This window comes from Notolepis coatsorum (assembly GCF_963971535.1).
Source record: "Notolepis coatsorum genome assembly, chromosome: 12".
NCBI lineage: Eukaryota > Metazoa > Chordata > Actinopteri > Aulopiformes > Paralepididae > Notolepis > Notolepis coatsorum.
The window spans coordinates 72,757,832-72,777,390 of record NC_140176.1 but is presented as its reverse complement, the minus strand read 5'-3'; the positions used below and the strand labels follow the sequence as shown (position 1 = coordinate 72,777,390).

The window sequence follows — 19,559 nt, the reverse complement described above, 5'->3', positions numbered from 1 at the left end:
TTCACAAGTTCTTTTATGACAAGGAGACATCGAGAGGCTTTGTCTCTGATTTTTATCGCCATTTACTCATGACCTCGTATAAAGAGCTCCCCCTGGATACGATTTGGAGAAAGGATGTTCCGGAGTTGGATGTAAATTTTGATTGGGATGCAGTCTGGGAAAATGTTCGGTTATCCTCACACAACCCAGATCACCAACAGATTCATCTAAATTTTATTCACAGGACTTATTTAACCCCTAGACGATTGAATTCAATGGGTCTCAGACCTGACTCTCTATGTACCTTGTGTCCAAATGGCGCCACAGGTACATTTATGCATATGTACTGGGAATGCCCTCCTGTTGTGATTTTTTGGGAAAATGTTACATATCAACTCTCAGACATTTTCTCTCTAACCATACCTGTATCTCCTTCTGTATTATTACTGAATGATCTCTCTAAATTACCGACCTCTATACAGGTGAAAAAACTCATTTTGGCCGGCCTCACAGCCGCAAAAAAATTGATTGCCTCACGTTGGTTTCATCCAGATAGACTCTGTCCAAAGGTATGGTTTCTCACCTACCTTGACGTGATCTATTTGGAGATATCCACGGCACAGGTTATAGGGGTTCGGGAATCTGATATTGTAATTTGGTTGGTTACAGTGGCAAAGTTGAGGGAACGCATATAAGTTTGGAAATGTTTGTTTTGATTCTTGTTTTTTTTGCTGAGTGATGTATTGTGATGTATTATGAGTGTGACTCATGTTGAGGTCCTGGGGTGAGCGGGGGGGGGGGGGGGGGGGGAGAGAACGAGCGAGTGCGAGTGTCCATGTTAGGATGATCACTGTACAGTTGTATCAGTTGTTGTCTTGTCATGTGGTGTTGAGTTACTGTCTTGGGAAGTCTTTTTATGTATTGTTGTTGTTGTATTGTGATATGTTTTGTTTCATGTTGGAAAAATTAAATAAAATAAAAATATTTGATCAAAAAAAAAAGATATAAGCTATTGTTTGGGGCAACCAAAAGAGATTCCTCCACAAACTTCTATCACAACTTTAAAAGGGTGATATGGTCAAAATCATGTTTTCACAGCGTTATGACAATCAGGTAACTGATTATTAGGGATAAACAGAACAGATACAGTATATCGGCAGGCAATCGGTATCAGCTGATTTATTACGGGGGGGGGGGGGGGCACAATGGACCTATCTCAAACGCCACCCTCTTTTCCTGATCCTCCAATCACAACTGTCGCAAACTTTCTAATAATGCAACAAACATATATTGGGTACTTGGGAGAACACTCCCATTCCCAACTTAAGAAGGCAGAAAATATGAGACAACGCCTTTTATCCCCTGCGTCAAATAGCGGTGACGGTGACTGACCTGCTCCATCTTGGGAGTTATGTTGTTCCGTTGCATGTGTCCGATCAGAGCGGTCATGGCGGCCATGCACTCGTGCCGGTTGAGCTCATCCATCTCCAGGTCTACAGACACGTCCTGAGACGGACCGGCCTCCACCATCTCCTGAGATTCATTCCAACAAACGGCGACGTGGTCAGAGAATGACGTCAAAGTCGGGAACAGATAGTAATTTCTTCTCATCCAATCACCCATCATATTACTACAACGTCATCCTACCCAGGGACATGCTACACCTTATTTTAAAGCTAAACCCTGCTACCACCATTTAATCTGCTTTTACGTTCACTTCTAGGGGCTAGAGCTAGGGCTGGACTGTTACGTTACAATTCTCACCTCTGGTACTGTTTTTGATATATGGAAATCTGGCTTTGTAGCCTCTTTTTATAGCCCCCGTCTGTAATGCATGACAATGTGGTGTGGTAGACCTCTTTACCACAACCTATGATGTGTATGACTGTTTTGCATGTCTGAGTCTTGTCCTTCTGTAATGATTATACTGCAAAACCTTCAATAAATCTAAAACAAATCATACATATTTCTTAAAAACGACAGCATGTAGGATATGTAGGGAGGTGGATTGGTTACATTGTTTCCGGCCGGTCCACCTCGCTTGAAATCGCAATGTATTTCCCCATTGCCCATTTCTAAATCATCTCGTTTAAAACAAATAAAGCATGAACATTTGCATGGTGTACCTTTCTGTGTGTATTCATCCACAATACACACAACAACATGAAAATATTCGTAATTAATTGTAAAATAATTACGTCAAATTTTATTTCAACCAAAAATGCTTAAACAATAATGTTAGTGATAGAAAGGAACTCATTTTGTGCAAAAATGGAAAGCTTGCCAATGTCCATGAGGCATAATTATTACAATAGCCGATAATTTTTTTTCCCAATGATAAATCCCTAAACGGGTGGACCACGCGGGCGGTCCAAAGTGACGTCAGACTACACCTCCCTATTGATTTGTTATATTGTTTACACTGCTTTTTACTTTGGATAAAAGCGTCAGCTAAATGACTAAATGTAAATGTAAATGTACTACATGTACCTCCCCTCCCCCTCCCCCATGCTGCTATGATGCCTGCATTTCCCCAAGGGGATCAATAAAGGAATATCTTATCTTATTTTTAACCATTTCACTGCCGCGCTACCAAAACGGTTAACCCTTTTCACCGCGACAATACACAGAAGGTTAACCCTTTCACTGCCACACAACAGCCGGCTAAGTTAACAGCAGTTACTTTTGCCAGGTTGTTGTAATAAAAACAGACTGACCGTCCTCCTGGCACCGCGGCGGCCGGCTCCTGCAGGCTGGTGGGAGCCGCTGATGGAGGAGAAACTCTGCACTCCGGTGGAGAAGTCAAACTGACTCATCTCCTCGCTCAGGCTGCTGTCAGCCATGTAGGACTGAGAGGACAGGTACACCGGCTCCCCTGCAGAGAAGACACCGACGGTTGTCGGACACAAGTCACCACAAGCTACAAGTCACCACAAGCTACAGTACATGGCGCAATGGTGCAATATCCACACAGCTCCATTCATTTCTACTAGTTTAGAACTTTGTAGTTTGTTATTTGGGTTTAATTGTAGAATGTACCCAATTGAGGCCTTGCCACATATTTCTTGTGTAGTTCTTTCTTCCAGCTGCCTGTAACCATTAGTAACCACTTTCAAAAGGGAAATGCCTAATTTATGTGCAGTGGTAGAGTAGGTAAAACAGTGGAAAAGCATATTACTGTTCTACTGTGACTTGCCTACAAGATGCAGTAATTAGACACCAAATTGATGTTTTTGTTGATATATTTCTCATATATAAACACATAGAAACAGTTGTTTTACACATAGCAACCACTGTCTCTTCCATTGCCATGTACTGTACAAAACAAGGGTTGCTATGTTACAGGCAGCCATGTTTGTTTGTTTGTTTGTTTATTAACACAGAAGTAAAAACAATACATAATAAGTTATAACGATTGTGAAGGAGAAGTTAGAAGCCTAGAGGCTTATCAAGAACTTCCCCTGTTTTATAAAATCAAACATACAAAAATACAAAAATATGCATATTATAAAATACCAGAATACATTAAAAAGATTTGTGTTAATACAAACATACATACACACAGTACATAACTGCATATACTGTGTACATAATAATATATAAAAACCCACCCACCTGCCTACAAACCTACCCACCCACATAACCAAATGCATACCTACATGTATGACCTATTATCTATCTACTACTTTTGGATGAGAATTCTTTTGTAGTTTGCTTTAAAAATAAGCAGAGATGGAGATTTCCTCAGCATAGGATCAGCTGCATTCCAAAGATTGGACCCTCTATACCTCACTGAGAACTGCCTAAGTGAAGTACCACAATAAGGTATATGCAGGTCCCTGGACTGACGTGTAGCATATGAATGAACATCTGAATTAAAAGAAAAAAAACTATTAAAACTAGGGATGCTCGATATTGGCTTTTTTACCGATACCGATATTCCGATATTGTCCAACTCTTAATTTCCGATACCGATATCAACCGATATCAACCGATATATGCAGGGTTTCCCCGTCCAAAAAACGGAATAATTTCAGGTAACTAATAATTTCACTGGATATATATATAACAAATATTGTTATTGTTTTTTTTTGTTTTTAAACCGATACCGATATTTTCCGATATCACATTTTACTGCCGATATCGGCCGATAATATCGGTCGGCCGATAATATCGGACATCCCTAATTAAAACCATTTGGTAGATTGTGATCATGAATGCATTTGTACACAAATATACATATATGTAAAGAATTAACCTCAGACAGTCAGAATGTTTAGTTTCTTGAAAAGAGGAGCAGATGGTTCAAATCGATCCGAGAGGGTTGCCAGTCTAACAAATCTTTTTTGAAGTAAAATAATTTTTTGAAGATGAGATGAATGAGTGCTAGCCCATATTATGTTACAATAAGATATGTAAGGAAAGATAAGACTATAATACAGGATTAAAAAACAACTTCTATTTATCAATGAACACACCTTCCTAATTATACCTACTGACTTCATTGCTTTTTTACAAACATGATCAATGTGTTTTTTCCAATTGAGTTTATCATCAACTAGGATCCCTAAAAACGTTGTTGAAGTTACTTGTTTGATTTCGGTGTTACTGATTAATAGCTTTGCCTCCCTTTTCAAATAACGTTTACCTTTATTACAAAATACAATAAAATTTGATTTTTCTACATTTAACGATAGCTTATTAGTCTGGAACCAATCTGAGACACAAGATAAACCATCATTTGCTTCCCTAATTAATACTGCAAAATTCTCATGTGACATTATAATGTTGGTGTCATCAGCAAACAAGATTGAGAGTACTCTAGGAGATACCCAAGCAAAATCATTTATATAAGTCAAAAATAAAAGGGGGCCAAGTATAGAGCCCTGAGAAACCCCACAGACTAGCTTTGCCCTGTCAGAGTCATGTTGGAAGACAGAACTACACAAACATTCCATGCAAGGCCTCTATTCTTTATTTGTGTGTGCATGTTTTTTTGTTGAAGGAACAGAATTCCAAAACTATTTCAGATACTTAAAAGTATGTTCATCAATTACCAATCAATCAATTAACCACCCATAAAATAACATATGGTAATAAACAGACCTAACAATTAAAACATGTGATGTGCAATTTATGTCATTTGGCAAGTGCATGCCTATTTGTCATACTTGACAATGAACATTCCTTTGAATATATTTTTTTTAATTCTATTTATTTTTGGGCCTTTTCTGTATTTTTTCAACCATCCCAATTTAGTCGTTATGCCAATTCCCTTCCTGGTCGTTGCGTGCATTGCCCCACTGTCGGCCTAGGGAGGGTGTAGAACTACCACCTGCCTCCTCCGATACATGTGGAGTCGCCAGCCGCTTCTTTTCACCTGACAGCGAGGAGTTTCACTGGGGGAACGTAACGCGTGTGGAGGTTCACGCTATTTCCCAGAGGAAGACTATGGTCTTGCTAACAAAAACACTTATTATTAAGATAAAGATATTATGGAATGTTTAGGCCCACACAGTCCTGCCACAGTGGTCCAATGTTACTTCCTTTGGCTAAAGCTTTGAGAAAGACTGCTTTAGCCACTTTAAATACCTCCATTATCGTCACTTGCTTCCTTTCTAACTGCTTTAGCCACTTTGAATACCTCCATTATCTTCACTCGCTTCCTTTCTAACTGCTTTAGCCACTTTAAATACCTCCATTATCTTCACTCGCTTCCTTTCGAACTGCTTTAGCTACTTTAAACACCTCCATTATCTTCACTCGCTTCCTTTCAAACTGCTTTAGCTACTTTAAATACCTCCATTATCTTCACTCGCTTCCTTTCTAACTGCTTTAGCCACTTTAAATACCTCCATTATCTTCACTCGCTTCCTTTCGAACTGCTTTAGCTACTTTAAATACCTCCATTATCTTCACTCGCTTCCTTTCGAACTGCTTTAGCTACTTTAAATACCTCCATTATCTTCACTCGCTTCCTTTCTAACTGCTTTAGCTACTTTAAATACCTCCATTATCTTCACTCGCTTCCTTTCGAATCACGATGTATTTCTTCTTTCTCTCTAGCGGGACCTGCATTTATGGAACAAACAAACCAAAACCGTTAATTCAAATATCAAAAGGCTGTATTTACACTTATTACACTCACATACATGTAGACACATATCGGGAGCTACCCAGTACAACCAGTCTGACATTGTTGTGACAGAGCAGAAACACTGGAGCAGATAGGAGTGAGATTATTTATTCACTTCCCCCACAAAGATCTTCCTGCCAGTTTGATGATCGATACTTTAGTCCACTGCTATCCAATCTAGCGAGATCACATTACTCAGTGTCCACACTTAAATATCCATTATGCATCTCCTGTGGCTGTAATTATGTAAAGTCTAAACATGAATTACATTTACGGATTTATTTTGTACATCATTTCACACACATCCAAAAACTCTTAACCATTTTGCACACATTCATTTAGTTGAACAGTTATTGAGAGTAACTTAGTTTGAATATGGCCACCAGTGATGTCATCGGGGGCATTGAATCCTTGCGTTGTGTTAATTACAGCTCCATGAAATGATGCAATACCTTGTCTTATAGGAACGGCTAGCTTATCATTTCATATTTTCAATGTGCCGAAAATAAATCTGCATTGTTTTTTGGTGAAGTCTGCCCCTTTAAGATGACTTAAATACACATTGTTGTGACTGGATTGCATCCAGACTATCTATAATTCCAATCCTAATACAAGTGTCACTGACTAGGTGGTCTGGCCTGGGACCATCCAGACCTGCCAGTTAATGCATCCCGGATGATGAAAAGACCACAGCACACATGTGTCATGAAATGTCATCAGGAGACATACCTCAATTTCAATGGGAAAAGCGTAGGTTCTTTGGAGATCGATGAGGTTTTCCAAAATGAATTGATTCTGGAGAAGAATATAAAAAACAGTTTAATCTCAGTAGTATATCAGTGATCAAAGGACGGCTCTGTCGTCATGTTTACCACATGGATTAGCTTGCCGACTGGTATGAGCTACTTGGCATGGTAGTTGATTAGATCACCATGAACATTTCAGGTTTGTAAATGTATTGTGCACCAGTTAGAGAATGCTGGTTTGTGCTCATTATTAATGTCAAAATTATACCACTTATAACTAGGATATATTTGACCTTGAACACAGCTGGTGCAACCCCAGCTGAATAAGGCCTTGTCCACATGTATACAGGTATTTTTTTTTAAACAGTAGCTTTTTCTATGAAAAGAAAAACAAAACATCATGACTAATGGCCCTGTCCCCATGTTCTTCTGCAATCAGGACCATGGAGAGCTCCCCGGCAGCCTCCCGTCCATGTCATTTCACATGAGCGTTGTTGTGTGGACTGAGAGATTTTCTCAAACACTGTGGGCGTGGATGGGATTTTTCTTTTTTAACGAGGGAGGAAAACCCCCGATTAATGTGGACTAGGCCTGAGTCCGCACTTTGTGATCTATTGATGCCTAATGTGGGTACCTTCTCTGGCTTCTCAGTGAAGAGGAAGCCTTGGTAGAATTTGGGATCGCTGAAAGTGCAGGTGATGACTGCCATGGCACAGTTGTAGGCAGCGCAGTGATACTGTCTCCTGGTTTCAAGCAGTTGACTTTCACCTGCCATGTTCTCAGTGAAGGCTTCAAAACTCGACCTAAGGTCAAACAGAATTACAAAAAAACATTGCAATATATTAAAAACAATAACACAATATGTACAGGAGCAAGACTTATGCTCATCCTTGGAAATATCCAGTATGTTGGATGAGAGGATACCTGCCGATCAAATGGCTGCTACAGATCCTGGAGTTTGCCGACAGTGTCTCAGTTATAATATATTAGGATTATAATAATATATCCTAATATTATTGTTTGACTGCTGTAATCCACACATTTCCAATGATTTGATTCCTTAGGAAAATGGACGACTTGGATTTTGGATATTAATATGGGTGGGAATCACCAGAGGCCCCACAAACAATACAATATTATCATAATACTAATGTCATGAATGATACAATAGTATTGCAATTAAAAGCAAAATGTGATATACTGAGTATTGCAATAATATATATTGTGATTTATTACCTTTTTTCAACTCCAAATTATGTCCCCAAAGGACAACTTTGTCATCATCTGTTTTATCAGTTTTCGGTCTGTTGTTAATCTCACTTCAATCAGTTTTATTGCAGTAAAATGGAATTGTCAAGCAGACAGACTGACCAACACTGTAGTTTCTTTTGCCACCCCTAGATAGTAAGTACTTATCTTGTGCAGCAAGGTTGCTGATATGCTGAAATGAAGGGCCTAAGTATAGTGTTACATCAACATCTGTTTTCATGACTGAATGTTCAACTGAGACAATAATGTTATTACAACTGTAATAAAATAAAATAAATACAGGGGTGGGAATTTTTGGGATTCCATTTAAATGATTGGAGTCACGATTTGATTTAAAATCAGTTCTTATATTGTCACAATTATCTAGGGATTAGGCAATTCAGCATATTATGTAGATTCTAGATTATTATTAACCATTGCGTTACAAAGCTTGTGTAGTCTTTCTGCTTGGCTATCTGTAGGATTTAGCAAGCTAGCAATTTATAATTCTAGGGTCGTGACAGAATGCTGCAATCATATCACAAGACTGAAACTGAAAACATTGAATTTGTGAATAGATTTTTAATCCTAGAAGACAGAATCTCGATTCTTGACTTTTACCCCCACCCTTAGAAAAAAGCTGCTAATAAATAAATAGAAAAGTCAAAGTCGTACTTGATCAGTGTCTTGGACAGCTCCTTGCCCTCCGTCTTATCCGAGCCGCAGTAGGCCTGGTTGATGCGGGACTCCTTGGAAAACAGCTGGTCTTTGGGCAGCCGGGAATATAGGAGCTCCATCAGCTTGAAGCAGCCGTTCTTCTTCAACAGCTGGGCCTCAAACGCTGCTTCGCTGGTCTGGAATTGGGTCAGAAAAGCAGCCTATAATGAAGTAGACTTTCGACTTTGTGTTCCCAGTGAAAAAGTCCATTGTAAGTCAGTCGTTCTTAACTATATAATGAAAGATGCAACTATATTGCAGCTGTGTAAAAAAGAAAGCGCAGGTTCATAATTTTGTGTGTGTGTTACAGTTTAAATGAGTATCGATTTTACACTGCATATCATATTTAGATTAAATGTATGGATTGAAAAGCAGTTTATACTACCACATGTCTGTCTGATTATTGGGGCTGGGTTAAAGAAAATAAATAGATTTTCCCGATTCTAATTCATCTTCAATCGAATCCGGAATCTAATCGATTGGGGGAATCAGTGGTGATACCCAGACCTACTCATAAGCCAAAAATACCAGATCTGTGGGGAAGAAGAACAAAAATAAAAACTTGTAGGAGATCAAATGCAAGGTCTAATCGTAAACCTCACAAATATGTAAACTAGTAAACTAGCTTCACATGTGTGATTGATTACAGAGGTATCAATGTTATCTAAATGGTTTACCGTATTTAAAGAAAAACGACCAATTCAAGAGAATTCAATTTAGATTTTTGGGGAATGTATTTGACATCAATTGGCATTTCACAATAACTAGTACGGTGAAGCCATGTAATGTGGTCTGAGGTACAGGCTATGGTTGCCACCTTGCAACTGCAACATAGTGAACATACTATGGAGGAATACTCCTTACAAACTGAATGGAGTACGGCAGTCAAGTCAAGTTGTATAGCCCAACTCATCACAAACGCATGTCTCAACAGGCTTCACAAGCTCACATCACAATATAACAACCCCCTGAAGATATGGAATAACCCCACAAAACATGCATAGGGGAAAGGCCTCAGAAGGGCAATTCAAAGAGAGATCCTCCTAACAAGGATGGTCAGACGTGCAATTGACCACATTCACACAGTGGCCATTTTGCTCTTCTGTCATGCGAATTTATTATATTGAAGTTATTAACCAACTAAAGATATTTGCCTACAATAGGAGTAGTACTATTTTAGGTGGCTAAATAGGCCCTCGATTGCATCTTTGATTTTGATCTACTTATCACAATGTTGTTTTGAGTGCATACACAGTATGCAAAGTGTTCAACAACAACAACAACTAAATTCAAATCCAAATCCAAATCCAATCCAGCCATTTTCTTTCTCGACTCATCCCTTTATCCAAACCAATCTACGTGCTTCTGTAAATATGGGTTTTGGTTAAGACCATGCTCATCTACAGTACATCCCTAAAACATGGATAAAAGGGTGAAAGGATGGACCTTGGTGAAACGTGCTTGCAGCGAGCCCATCATGTCCGAGGCGTTGGCTACGAAGAAGTCCTCCAGGGCCTGGGGGCTGCAGTGGGAGGCCAGGGGCAGCAGAACCCTCTCCATCATGGCCTGAAGCGTGGCGGTCAGCGTGACGTCTCCCTGCTGGAGGACCGTGTACACTGTACACAGCAGGAGCAGCTGCCGCTCACCACTCGACCTGCAGCCACAAGCAAGGCTTCAAAGTGAAGAGCTGCATTCCAAAACATGTATACCTGCATCACTGATAATACTATAACATGTATACCTGTATCACTACCTGTATCACTGTACATGATAATACTATAACATGTATACCTGTATCACTGTACATGATAATACTATAACATGTATACCTGTATCACTGTACATGATAATACTATAAGATGTATACCTGTATTACTGTACATGATAATACTATAACATGTATACCTGTATTACTGTACATGATAATACTATAACATGTATACCTGTATCACTGTACATGATAATACTATAACATGTATACCTGTATCACTGTACATGATAATACTATAACACTGTACATGTATACCTGTATCACTGTACATGATAATACCATAAGATGTATACCTGTATCACTGTACATGATAATACTATAAGATGTATACCTGTATCACTGTACATGATAATACTATAACATGTATACCTGTATCACTGTACATGATAATACTATAACACTGTACATGTATACCTGTATCACTGTACATGATAATACTATAACACTGTACATGTATACCTGTATCACTGTACATGATAATACTATAACACTGTACATGTATACCTGTATCACTGTACATGATAATACTATAACACTGTACATGTATACCTGTACATGATAATACTGTACATGTATACCTGTATCACTGTACATGATAATACTATAACACTGTACATACATCTGATTAGCACTATTACTCAGTAGTACTCATTTATATATTTTATATCCAGTTTAATCACCTGTACATTGCACTTTACTGTTACATTGGCACTCTGGTTGGATGCCAACCTATTTTCGTTGTACTGTACTTGTGCTGTATGATGACAATGTATAATACATTTGAATCTAATCTAAAACTCACTACAACACATTGTATTGAAGTTATTAGCCAGCTAAAGATATTTGCCTACAGTAGTAGTAGTAATATTTTAGGTGGCATCTCTTTTCTTTTTTTTCATTGAAGATATCAGGTAACACATTGCTGTAAAATGATGTTGTTGAATTCAGAAGAGACTTCAGAGCTTTAGTCCAAAGTAGGACACTGGATTGTTAAAGGAACACGCCAACATTTGGGGAAATTAGCTTCCTCCAGAGAGACAAGAAGCAGGAATGTGATTGCGCCTTAACACTTTGAATGCCCATCACGACATAACTCGTGTTATCAGCCCGCCCCCTGAATGCCCATCACGACAAATATCGTTTTATTTTTTTTATTAGCGATCTGAATTCATATTTCATCAACCGAGTCTACCGTTGGGAAACCAGCCCCGCCAGGCGCTCAGATGTGAAAAAAGCGCCCCCTATCGTCTCTCAGATGGTAATGCACCCTTTTGGAATGGACTCAATGAAAATGGATGAGAAAAAAAAACTCCGGAATCCACATTTTACTTCTCACGCATGTAACCAGAGCCGATCGGATTCATTGTGGACCATCAGAACAGCGTGTAATATGTCTTTACAGTACGTAGCATTGGATCAATAAAATCGATTTTTGGAATGGCGATCAGGAATTGGAATAATCCTTTTGGATACCATCTGATCTCGGGTAAGGAATCTATTTTACCAGTCTTAGGATAATCAGACCTGTTTTCACGGAGATATAAGCTTTTCCCCTATATGTGATATGGCTGTTTGGCTGTGCGAGCGATCAGGAAATAAGAGAATCGATTTTCAGCTCGCGGCACCAGCGTGCATACGTACACATATACTATCGGTAATCTAGCGTTTATTTGAAAACGATTCATAAATAGGCAGAAAAATTACAACGTTCTAGAATATTCCAGTACAGGGCGTTTATCACGGAATATTTTTATTTTCCGTGGAAACTAGGGCTTTTCAAAATGCTATAAAACGGAAATGAACCAATACAAAAAACAATCCGCTTCGACAATGTTGACTGGAAAATGAGTCATTGATAAGCGACGGGCAGATTAGACACATGGCCGGTTAGCCTTCGGAGAGGTGTTAGTTGGACAATGCCTAGGCTAACCGGCCGCGTGAATACTTTCGACAACAAATGTTATTTTCCACGTTCGAGTTTTGCGCTCTGATTGGCCAGGTCATGTGACATATGCGCCAATCGTGGGACAGCAAGTTCTGCGCCTATTTCCGGGTCTAACAGCCTGCAAACTACCTGGCGTTCTATCGCCATGCTCTAAGACAAACTCTAACCTTAACCAACTTCGAAAGAGCGCCTAAGCTTAACCAGTGTAGAAGCTTGCGGCCCCACGATTGGCGCACATGTCACATGACCAAAAACGCACGGGCCAATGAGAGAACGCGGAAACAAACATTTGTTGTCGAAAGTATTCAGGCTAACCGGCCATGTCCACTTCCATTCATTGTGCTAAGCCAGCCAGATAGCTTCCTACTGAACGCAGAGAGGAAACTGGTATCCATCTTCTTGTCTCTCTCTGGAGAAGACGATAAGCTAATTTCCCAAAATGTTGGCGTGTTCTTTTAAAGGTCCAACAGAGGTTTATTGTAAACAGTTCACTTCTGTTCACATGTCCTGGACTTTCGGTTGTTGTTCTATAGAGATGTGACGATACATCTGAAGCACATTTCCTTCTGAGTGAATGGCTGGGTTGCAGAAGCATTACTAACCGTCTCGCAATCCTTAGAAAACAGGTTTGGAAGTCATCCTCCATTATGTGTTTGTTATCTCTGCACAGGATCCCTGCCAGCAGTTTGAGCAGGAGGGGGCTTTGAGAAAGCTCCAGGGCATCCAGTAACTGAAACAGACAGGTGTACCCACATTGGGCATAAATAAATCACAATAGTAATGCATCAAAAACATCACTGAAATGTGGTCCTCGCACATTTACATGTTCCATGTGTATGGTGAGGGTACATACTGTATAGTGAATTACTGATTAACATAGATACCTATTACCAAGCTATTACTTACTAGGGATGTCCGATATTATCGGCCGATATTGGCATTAAAATGTGATATCGGAAAATATCTGTATAGGTTTTCAAATATCTTTTTTAATTTTTTTTTTTTTTACATTTCTATAACCTTTATTTACCCAGGCAAGCAAGTAAGAACAAATTCTGATTTTATTTATTGTCAAACGTATGCATAATGTTGTGTTAATTCCACAACAAGAGATATGTAGGGGACCCTGCATATATCGGTATCGGTTGATATCGGTATCGGAAATTAAGAGTTGGACAATATCGGTATATCGGTATCGGTAAAAAAGCCAATATCGAGCATCCCTATTACTTACCTATTACTAAGACATCTAAGTACTTAGCTATTACTTACCTATTACCAAGCTATTATTTATCTATTACTAAGACATCCAAGTGCTTAGCTATTACCTACATATTACTAAGACATCCAAGTGCTTAGCTATTACCTACATATTACTAAGACATCTAAGTGCTTAGCTATTACTTATCTATTACTAAGCTAAGTCATGTGTATTATCACACTTATTGCATTTGTTCCAACATACCGTACTTTTCGCACTATAAGCCGCACCCGACTATAAGCCGCAGCAGCTAAATTGAATGATGTGTACATATATAAGCCGCACTGGACTATAAGCCGCAGGTGTTTTAATGTTTAATTACCATGTAATTAGCATTGGGACACAATACTGTCGGACAAATAACAATAATTAACTCATTTACAAGTTGTATTAAGTTTAGCAAATAAGGGAACAGATAAATAACATTTCAATGCAGTCAAAAAAGCAATATTTTGATTTTTACATTTTCGGGTTTGGTCACGTCGAGTCACATATAAGCTGCACCGTTATATAAGCTGCAGGGTTGAAAAATGGGGGGAAAAGCCGCGGCTTATAGTCCGAAAAGTACGGTAATTCCTTTCTCACCATTGAAAACTGTAGTTTAAGTAATCCGCTATATTCACATTCGCAACAAAAGTAATTTATTCACCATCAACACTTTGAGTGCCAACAACGAGAAATCTCGTTGTTGGCCGCCATGCGTTGAGTGCCAACGATGAGAAATCTCGTTATTTAATCGGTATTGCTTTTATTAGCGATATCCATTCATTTTTCATCAATCCAGCCTCACGTTATCATTGGGACTGGCTCTGACCTCGAAAAGGGCAAATACCGCCCCCTATCGTCTCCCGGATGGTATTGCACCCATTGGATTGGACTCGATGGAAATGCATGGGGGAAAAAAACCCGGATTCCACATTTTACTTCTCAGGCATGTAACCCGAGACTACTGCATTCATTGGGGACCCTTAGAGCAGCGTGGAATATGTGTTTCGAGTACATAACGTTAGATTAGGGCTGTCCCCGACTAAGGATTTGGATGGTCGACTAGGATTGGCCAACATTTGCCGTTAGTCGACTATTGGCCAAAATAATTAACACTATGGTCGCCAAAAACGCTGTACCATGTCATTCCCCGCCATACTCATTGTGCCAAAGACGCCGTACCACGTCTTTGATATCAATATTTCAAAAATCTGTGATCGAAATCATATTTCTCCCCCGGAGACTTGAGATCTACTGTTGCTCCCCTCTCAACTCTCCAACGGTTCAAGAGAGCCATCTGGTGGCCGATCGGCGGATCGCCCAGAGCGGAAACAGGAAATGGAAGCTGGTGCTCATTCCAATTCGGTCCGATCACTGGCTAATAGTCCCAGGACTCGAGCTAGACACAACGGATAGCAATCCGTTACCAATAACTCGATAAACAACATGATTTGGACGTATATACTATTATACAACCTGGAAATGGATCGCATATTTCTACATCCCATAATAAAAATATTTCTGTTCCACGCTCATCGCCCAACGCTATGAGAAAGCTACGGTAAGATTCAGCGTTATTTTTTAACGTGTTCGATACTAACTGCTCTAATGATCATATCACCCACACTAGATGAATCATCTAACGTTGGCCACGGAATTATAAACGACCCCCCCCCCATCCGGTCAACATCAGATGATCAGTAGTAACTTCTAGAAGCACGTCCATTTGAAATTTTTTATCTCGCGCAGATTCCTATCAAACTGTATTTGATCATCAATTTAATGCATTTGGGGCTATAAATCACGTTCTGGAGAAAGCTGCAGAAAACGATAAAAATATACTTATACTTTAGACCGTATTTTAGTATGAATATGTGAATGAAAAAGTATAACGTTGCTACACCCTGAACAATAGATACTTGATGTTGAATGGGCCATAGTAATGTCAATTTAGCAATACAATTTAAAAAGTTATAGCCCTGCAAAGAAGGGGAACTTCTCCATAGACAAATAGAGCTGGCGGAGGATGGTATATTAAGAATATAAGCCTGGCGACCAAAGTGTTAATAAAAAAAAAGTATAATATTAAAAAAAGAAAATATTATTATAATTTTTTTTTTTTTTATCATTCCATTTGGGCTGTGGGGGTGCTTAATGTCTGAAGGAGTCGACTGAAGGCTTCTTGTCCTCTGCAAAAGCATGCAATTGGTCCACTGATACATCTGTCTAGTCTAGTGTGTTCATTAGATGGGTGAAATCCTCTTTCAGTGCCTCTGTGCCTGTTTTCCTAGGCAGTTAGCCTCTGGTATGCGTGCCATTAGCGTTAGCCACGCTTCTAGGCCTCTTTTCTTTTGGAAAGAATGATAACTTTTTTTTTTCTTTTTTTATTATATTCGACTAAGAGGTTGGCCAGTCGACTACGGCTCCTTTGGACCGATTAGTCGACTAATCAATTGATAGGGGTCAGCCCTACGTTGGATCAATAAACGCGATCGATATTTGGAATGGCGATCAGGAATTGGAATAATCTTTTTGCAGAACATCTGTTCTGAGGTAAGGAATCTATTTCACCAGTCTTGGGGTAATCAGATGTTTTTTTCACATATTCCACAACGTGTCCCCTTATGTGTGTACAGTGTGTATATGACGTTAGCGCTGACCAGGTCATAGATAATCGATTTTTCAGCCCGCTTCTCTAGCGTGCATAAGTTTCAAGTTTCAAGTTTCTTTTCTTTAATAGTTGTCATACAGAAGTACACATAATCGATAATCTAGCGTTTATTTGAAAACGATTCATAAATCAGCCGGAAAATGACAACGTGTTGTGTGTATTACACTAAAGGGCGATTCCTGCAGAATCTTTTTTTATTTTTATTTTTTTTTCCAAAAACGTCAGTTTTTCAAAACAGTATAAAACGGAAATGTACAGATGAAAAAACTATCCGTTTTCATACATGTTGACTGCAAGCAAGTCATTGATAAGCGACGGACGTATTAGACACATAGCCATAATATAGAATATAGAAATAGCTCCGCGAAAATCATGAAATATCGGAAAATCAGTCCCAAAAGGCTGGCACTTAACGCTTCCTGGTGCGAAGAAGCATTTCTACAACTAAATGGCACAAAGACTAAAGACATGTGCATTGATTTGAGATGATCATCACTAGCTCCTCAGAGTAGTGTCATTAATGGCCAGAAAGTGGATTTGGTGACCAACTTATAAATATCTCGGTTCCATTATTGACAATGGTCTGAAATTTGATTTTAACACTGAAATGGTCTGTAAGAAAGGTCAGCAGTGCCCAGGGCCGGATTAACGACCGGGCCGTCCGGGCCACGGCCTGTGGGCCTCTAGTGATGAGGGGCCTCCAAAAAAATTAAAAAAATTAAAAGAATTCTATTTTTTTTGGAGGCCCCTCGTCACTAGAGGCCCCACAATTTTTTACATGTTTTTTTAACTTTAATTTTGAATTTTTTTGAAGGCCCCTCGTCACTAGAGGCCTTTTGGAGGCCCCTTGTCACAAGAGGCCTCAAATTAGTATTATTATTTTTTTAACTTTTATTTTTAATTTTTTTGGAGGCCCCTCGATACTCGAGGCCTTTTGGAGGCCCCTCGTCACTAGAGGCCCTTTGGAGGCCCCTCGTCACTAGAGGCCCCAAATTATTATTATTTTATTTTTTCTCCTCTTCATAAGAGTTTGAGGTTTTCCGTTTGAGGTAAAAACAGCAATAAAAAGTCAAAACTTGCATCTCCACATCCCAGCCCCGACGCCTGAATACTTTTACCAACGGATTTCCAGTTCCGCGTTCTGCGCTCTGATTGGCCACTGACGTTTCTGGTAGCGCCAATCGTGTGACGCCTCTTTATTTCACCGGTTAAGCTTAGGCCAGGGATTAAAGCAAAAAAAAATCTCCTGACTGAAATTTTTTTCAGGCCAAGTCATATTCTTATTTTAACCTCCACTGTATTTCTTTTTAATAGCGTTGGCGTTTTTAAGGGAGCCTACTTGTTTCGGTTTCGTCGATAATCCAATGTACAGTTACCCCCCCACCCCGCCTACCCAACCCTTCCCTCCCCAACCACCTCCAATGTACAGTCCCCCCCCCCTCCACCCAACCTCCTCCAATGTACAGTTTCTTCGTCAAATGTATATGCTCTCTTTTTTAGACTCTTATTGTATCACAAACAATACTGTGTAAATCTGGTACGTCATAAATGTATAGATGTAGCAGTATTATCTATCTGTATGTCATGTATGTCATATATGTTATGATGAATTGAAAATGGGGGACCCTGATGTAAAGAGGAAAGTCTTTCTCTGGTCTGCAACCCCTTGACAATTGTGTGTATTGAGCTGTACTGTATTGTACCCATTCTGCAATCCGTTATAACAATCAATCAATATTTAACCGATTGCAGAATGGGTACAATACAGTATGGCTCAATACACACAATTGTTAAGGGGATGCAGACCAGAGAAAGACGTTTGTCTTGTTTACATCATCAGGGTCCCCCATTTTCAATCCAGTGACATTTATGACATGCATGACATTGACATCATGACATTTATGGCATAGGGACATACTACAGGTATATAGTACTGTTACATTTGTGACATATACGATATGCAAATATACAGTAATGTTACCCATAGATCCTGACAGAGAGAATATATACGGTGGGGAGGAGACTGACTACAGATACACCTGTGTGATGTTGCTACGGAGTTAAGCTAATAAACGTATACTCACAACCACAGCAGGGGACTCACATATTGTACTGTGAAGTAACACGACAATGACAAACGTGTTGTTTCTGTTTTTCTTTTTGACATCGTTGCGGCACACGGAACAAGTTAACTCACCACTACAGCGTTGGGCTCAAGTTTATGATGAATTGAAAATGGGGGACCCTGGTGGAAACAAGACGAAAGTCTTTCTCTGGTCTGCATCCCCTTAACAATTGTATGTATTGAGATGTACTGTACTGTACCCATTCTGCAATCTGTTAATAAACTTTTCAATCAATCAATCAATCAATCAGCCCCCAGTAGCGCTGCCTAGCCAGTCTCTTCAAACGTCCTCTCCTCTCGAAACTTTTTGTTAGGTGGTCCCGCTGATCATTTTCATCTGAGAACCCCGCGGTGGGTTCTCTTTTTAGTGGCCGGCTTACTCCTTCCATTTAACAGACGCTATTAAGCTAACGTTAGCTAATCGGTATATAGCAGCGAGTGCAAGCAGCGTGGTGGCTGTGACGTTGGTAAACAAGCAGTTGACGCGTGAGGCTGCAAAAAAGGCGACCTGTCTCTCGAGTCGCTGAGTGATGATGACTGCTTGGCGCGATAGGAAAAAAAAGCCCTTTTCCATATTTGGCGCCTCTGATTGGCTCAATTTTGTTTCAATCTGTATGCATCTACAAATCATGCAAATACTTCCGTCAGACTGCGAATCAAATGGACGGATCTCCCCAATCAAATTGACGGAAATCCGTCTGGAGACGGAATGCTTTAATGCATGAGCTTAGGCACTCTTTCGAAGTTGGTTATGGTGTATTTTTTTTCTTTTATACATACATACATACATACATACATACATACATACATACATACATACATACATACATACATACATACATACATACAGCCCCACCCCCACCTAATAGACAGTCCCCTCCCCACCGTATGTAATGTATATATTCTCTCCCCACCGTATGTATATTTCTCTCCCACCCACCCACCCCCTCCTAAGGTACAGTCCCCTCCCCATCA

General features: G+C 39.6%; 1 protein-coding gene across 1 annotated transcript in view; it reads right to left on the bottom strand.

Annotated features, from left to right (window-relative positions):
- Positions 1-19,559, bottom strand: part of prkdc (protein kinase, DNA-activated, catalytic subunit) — a gene marked incomplete at its 5' end in the record, with an annotated part of 219,814 nt that overhangs the window by 140,474 nt on the left and 59,781 nt on the right. The window contains 8 exons of the mRNA XM_084325881.1: positions 1,372-1,512; positions 2,697-2,854; positions 5,988-6,051; positions 6,845-6,910; positions 7,496-7,664; positions 8,785-8,963; positions 10,273-10,480; positions 13,145-13,272. Coding sequence (XP_084182007.1) covers positions 1,372-1,512; positions 2,697-2,854; positions 5,988-6,051; positions 6,845-6,910; positions 7,496-7,664; positions 8,785-8,963; positions 10,273-10,480; positions 13,145-13,272 — 1,113 coding nt within the window. The remainder of the gene's footprint in view (positions 1-1,371; positions 1,513-2,696; positions 2,855-5,987; positions 6,052-6,844; positions 6,911-7,495; positions 7,665-8,784; positions 8,964-10,272; positions 10,481-13,144; positions 13,273-19,559) is intronic.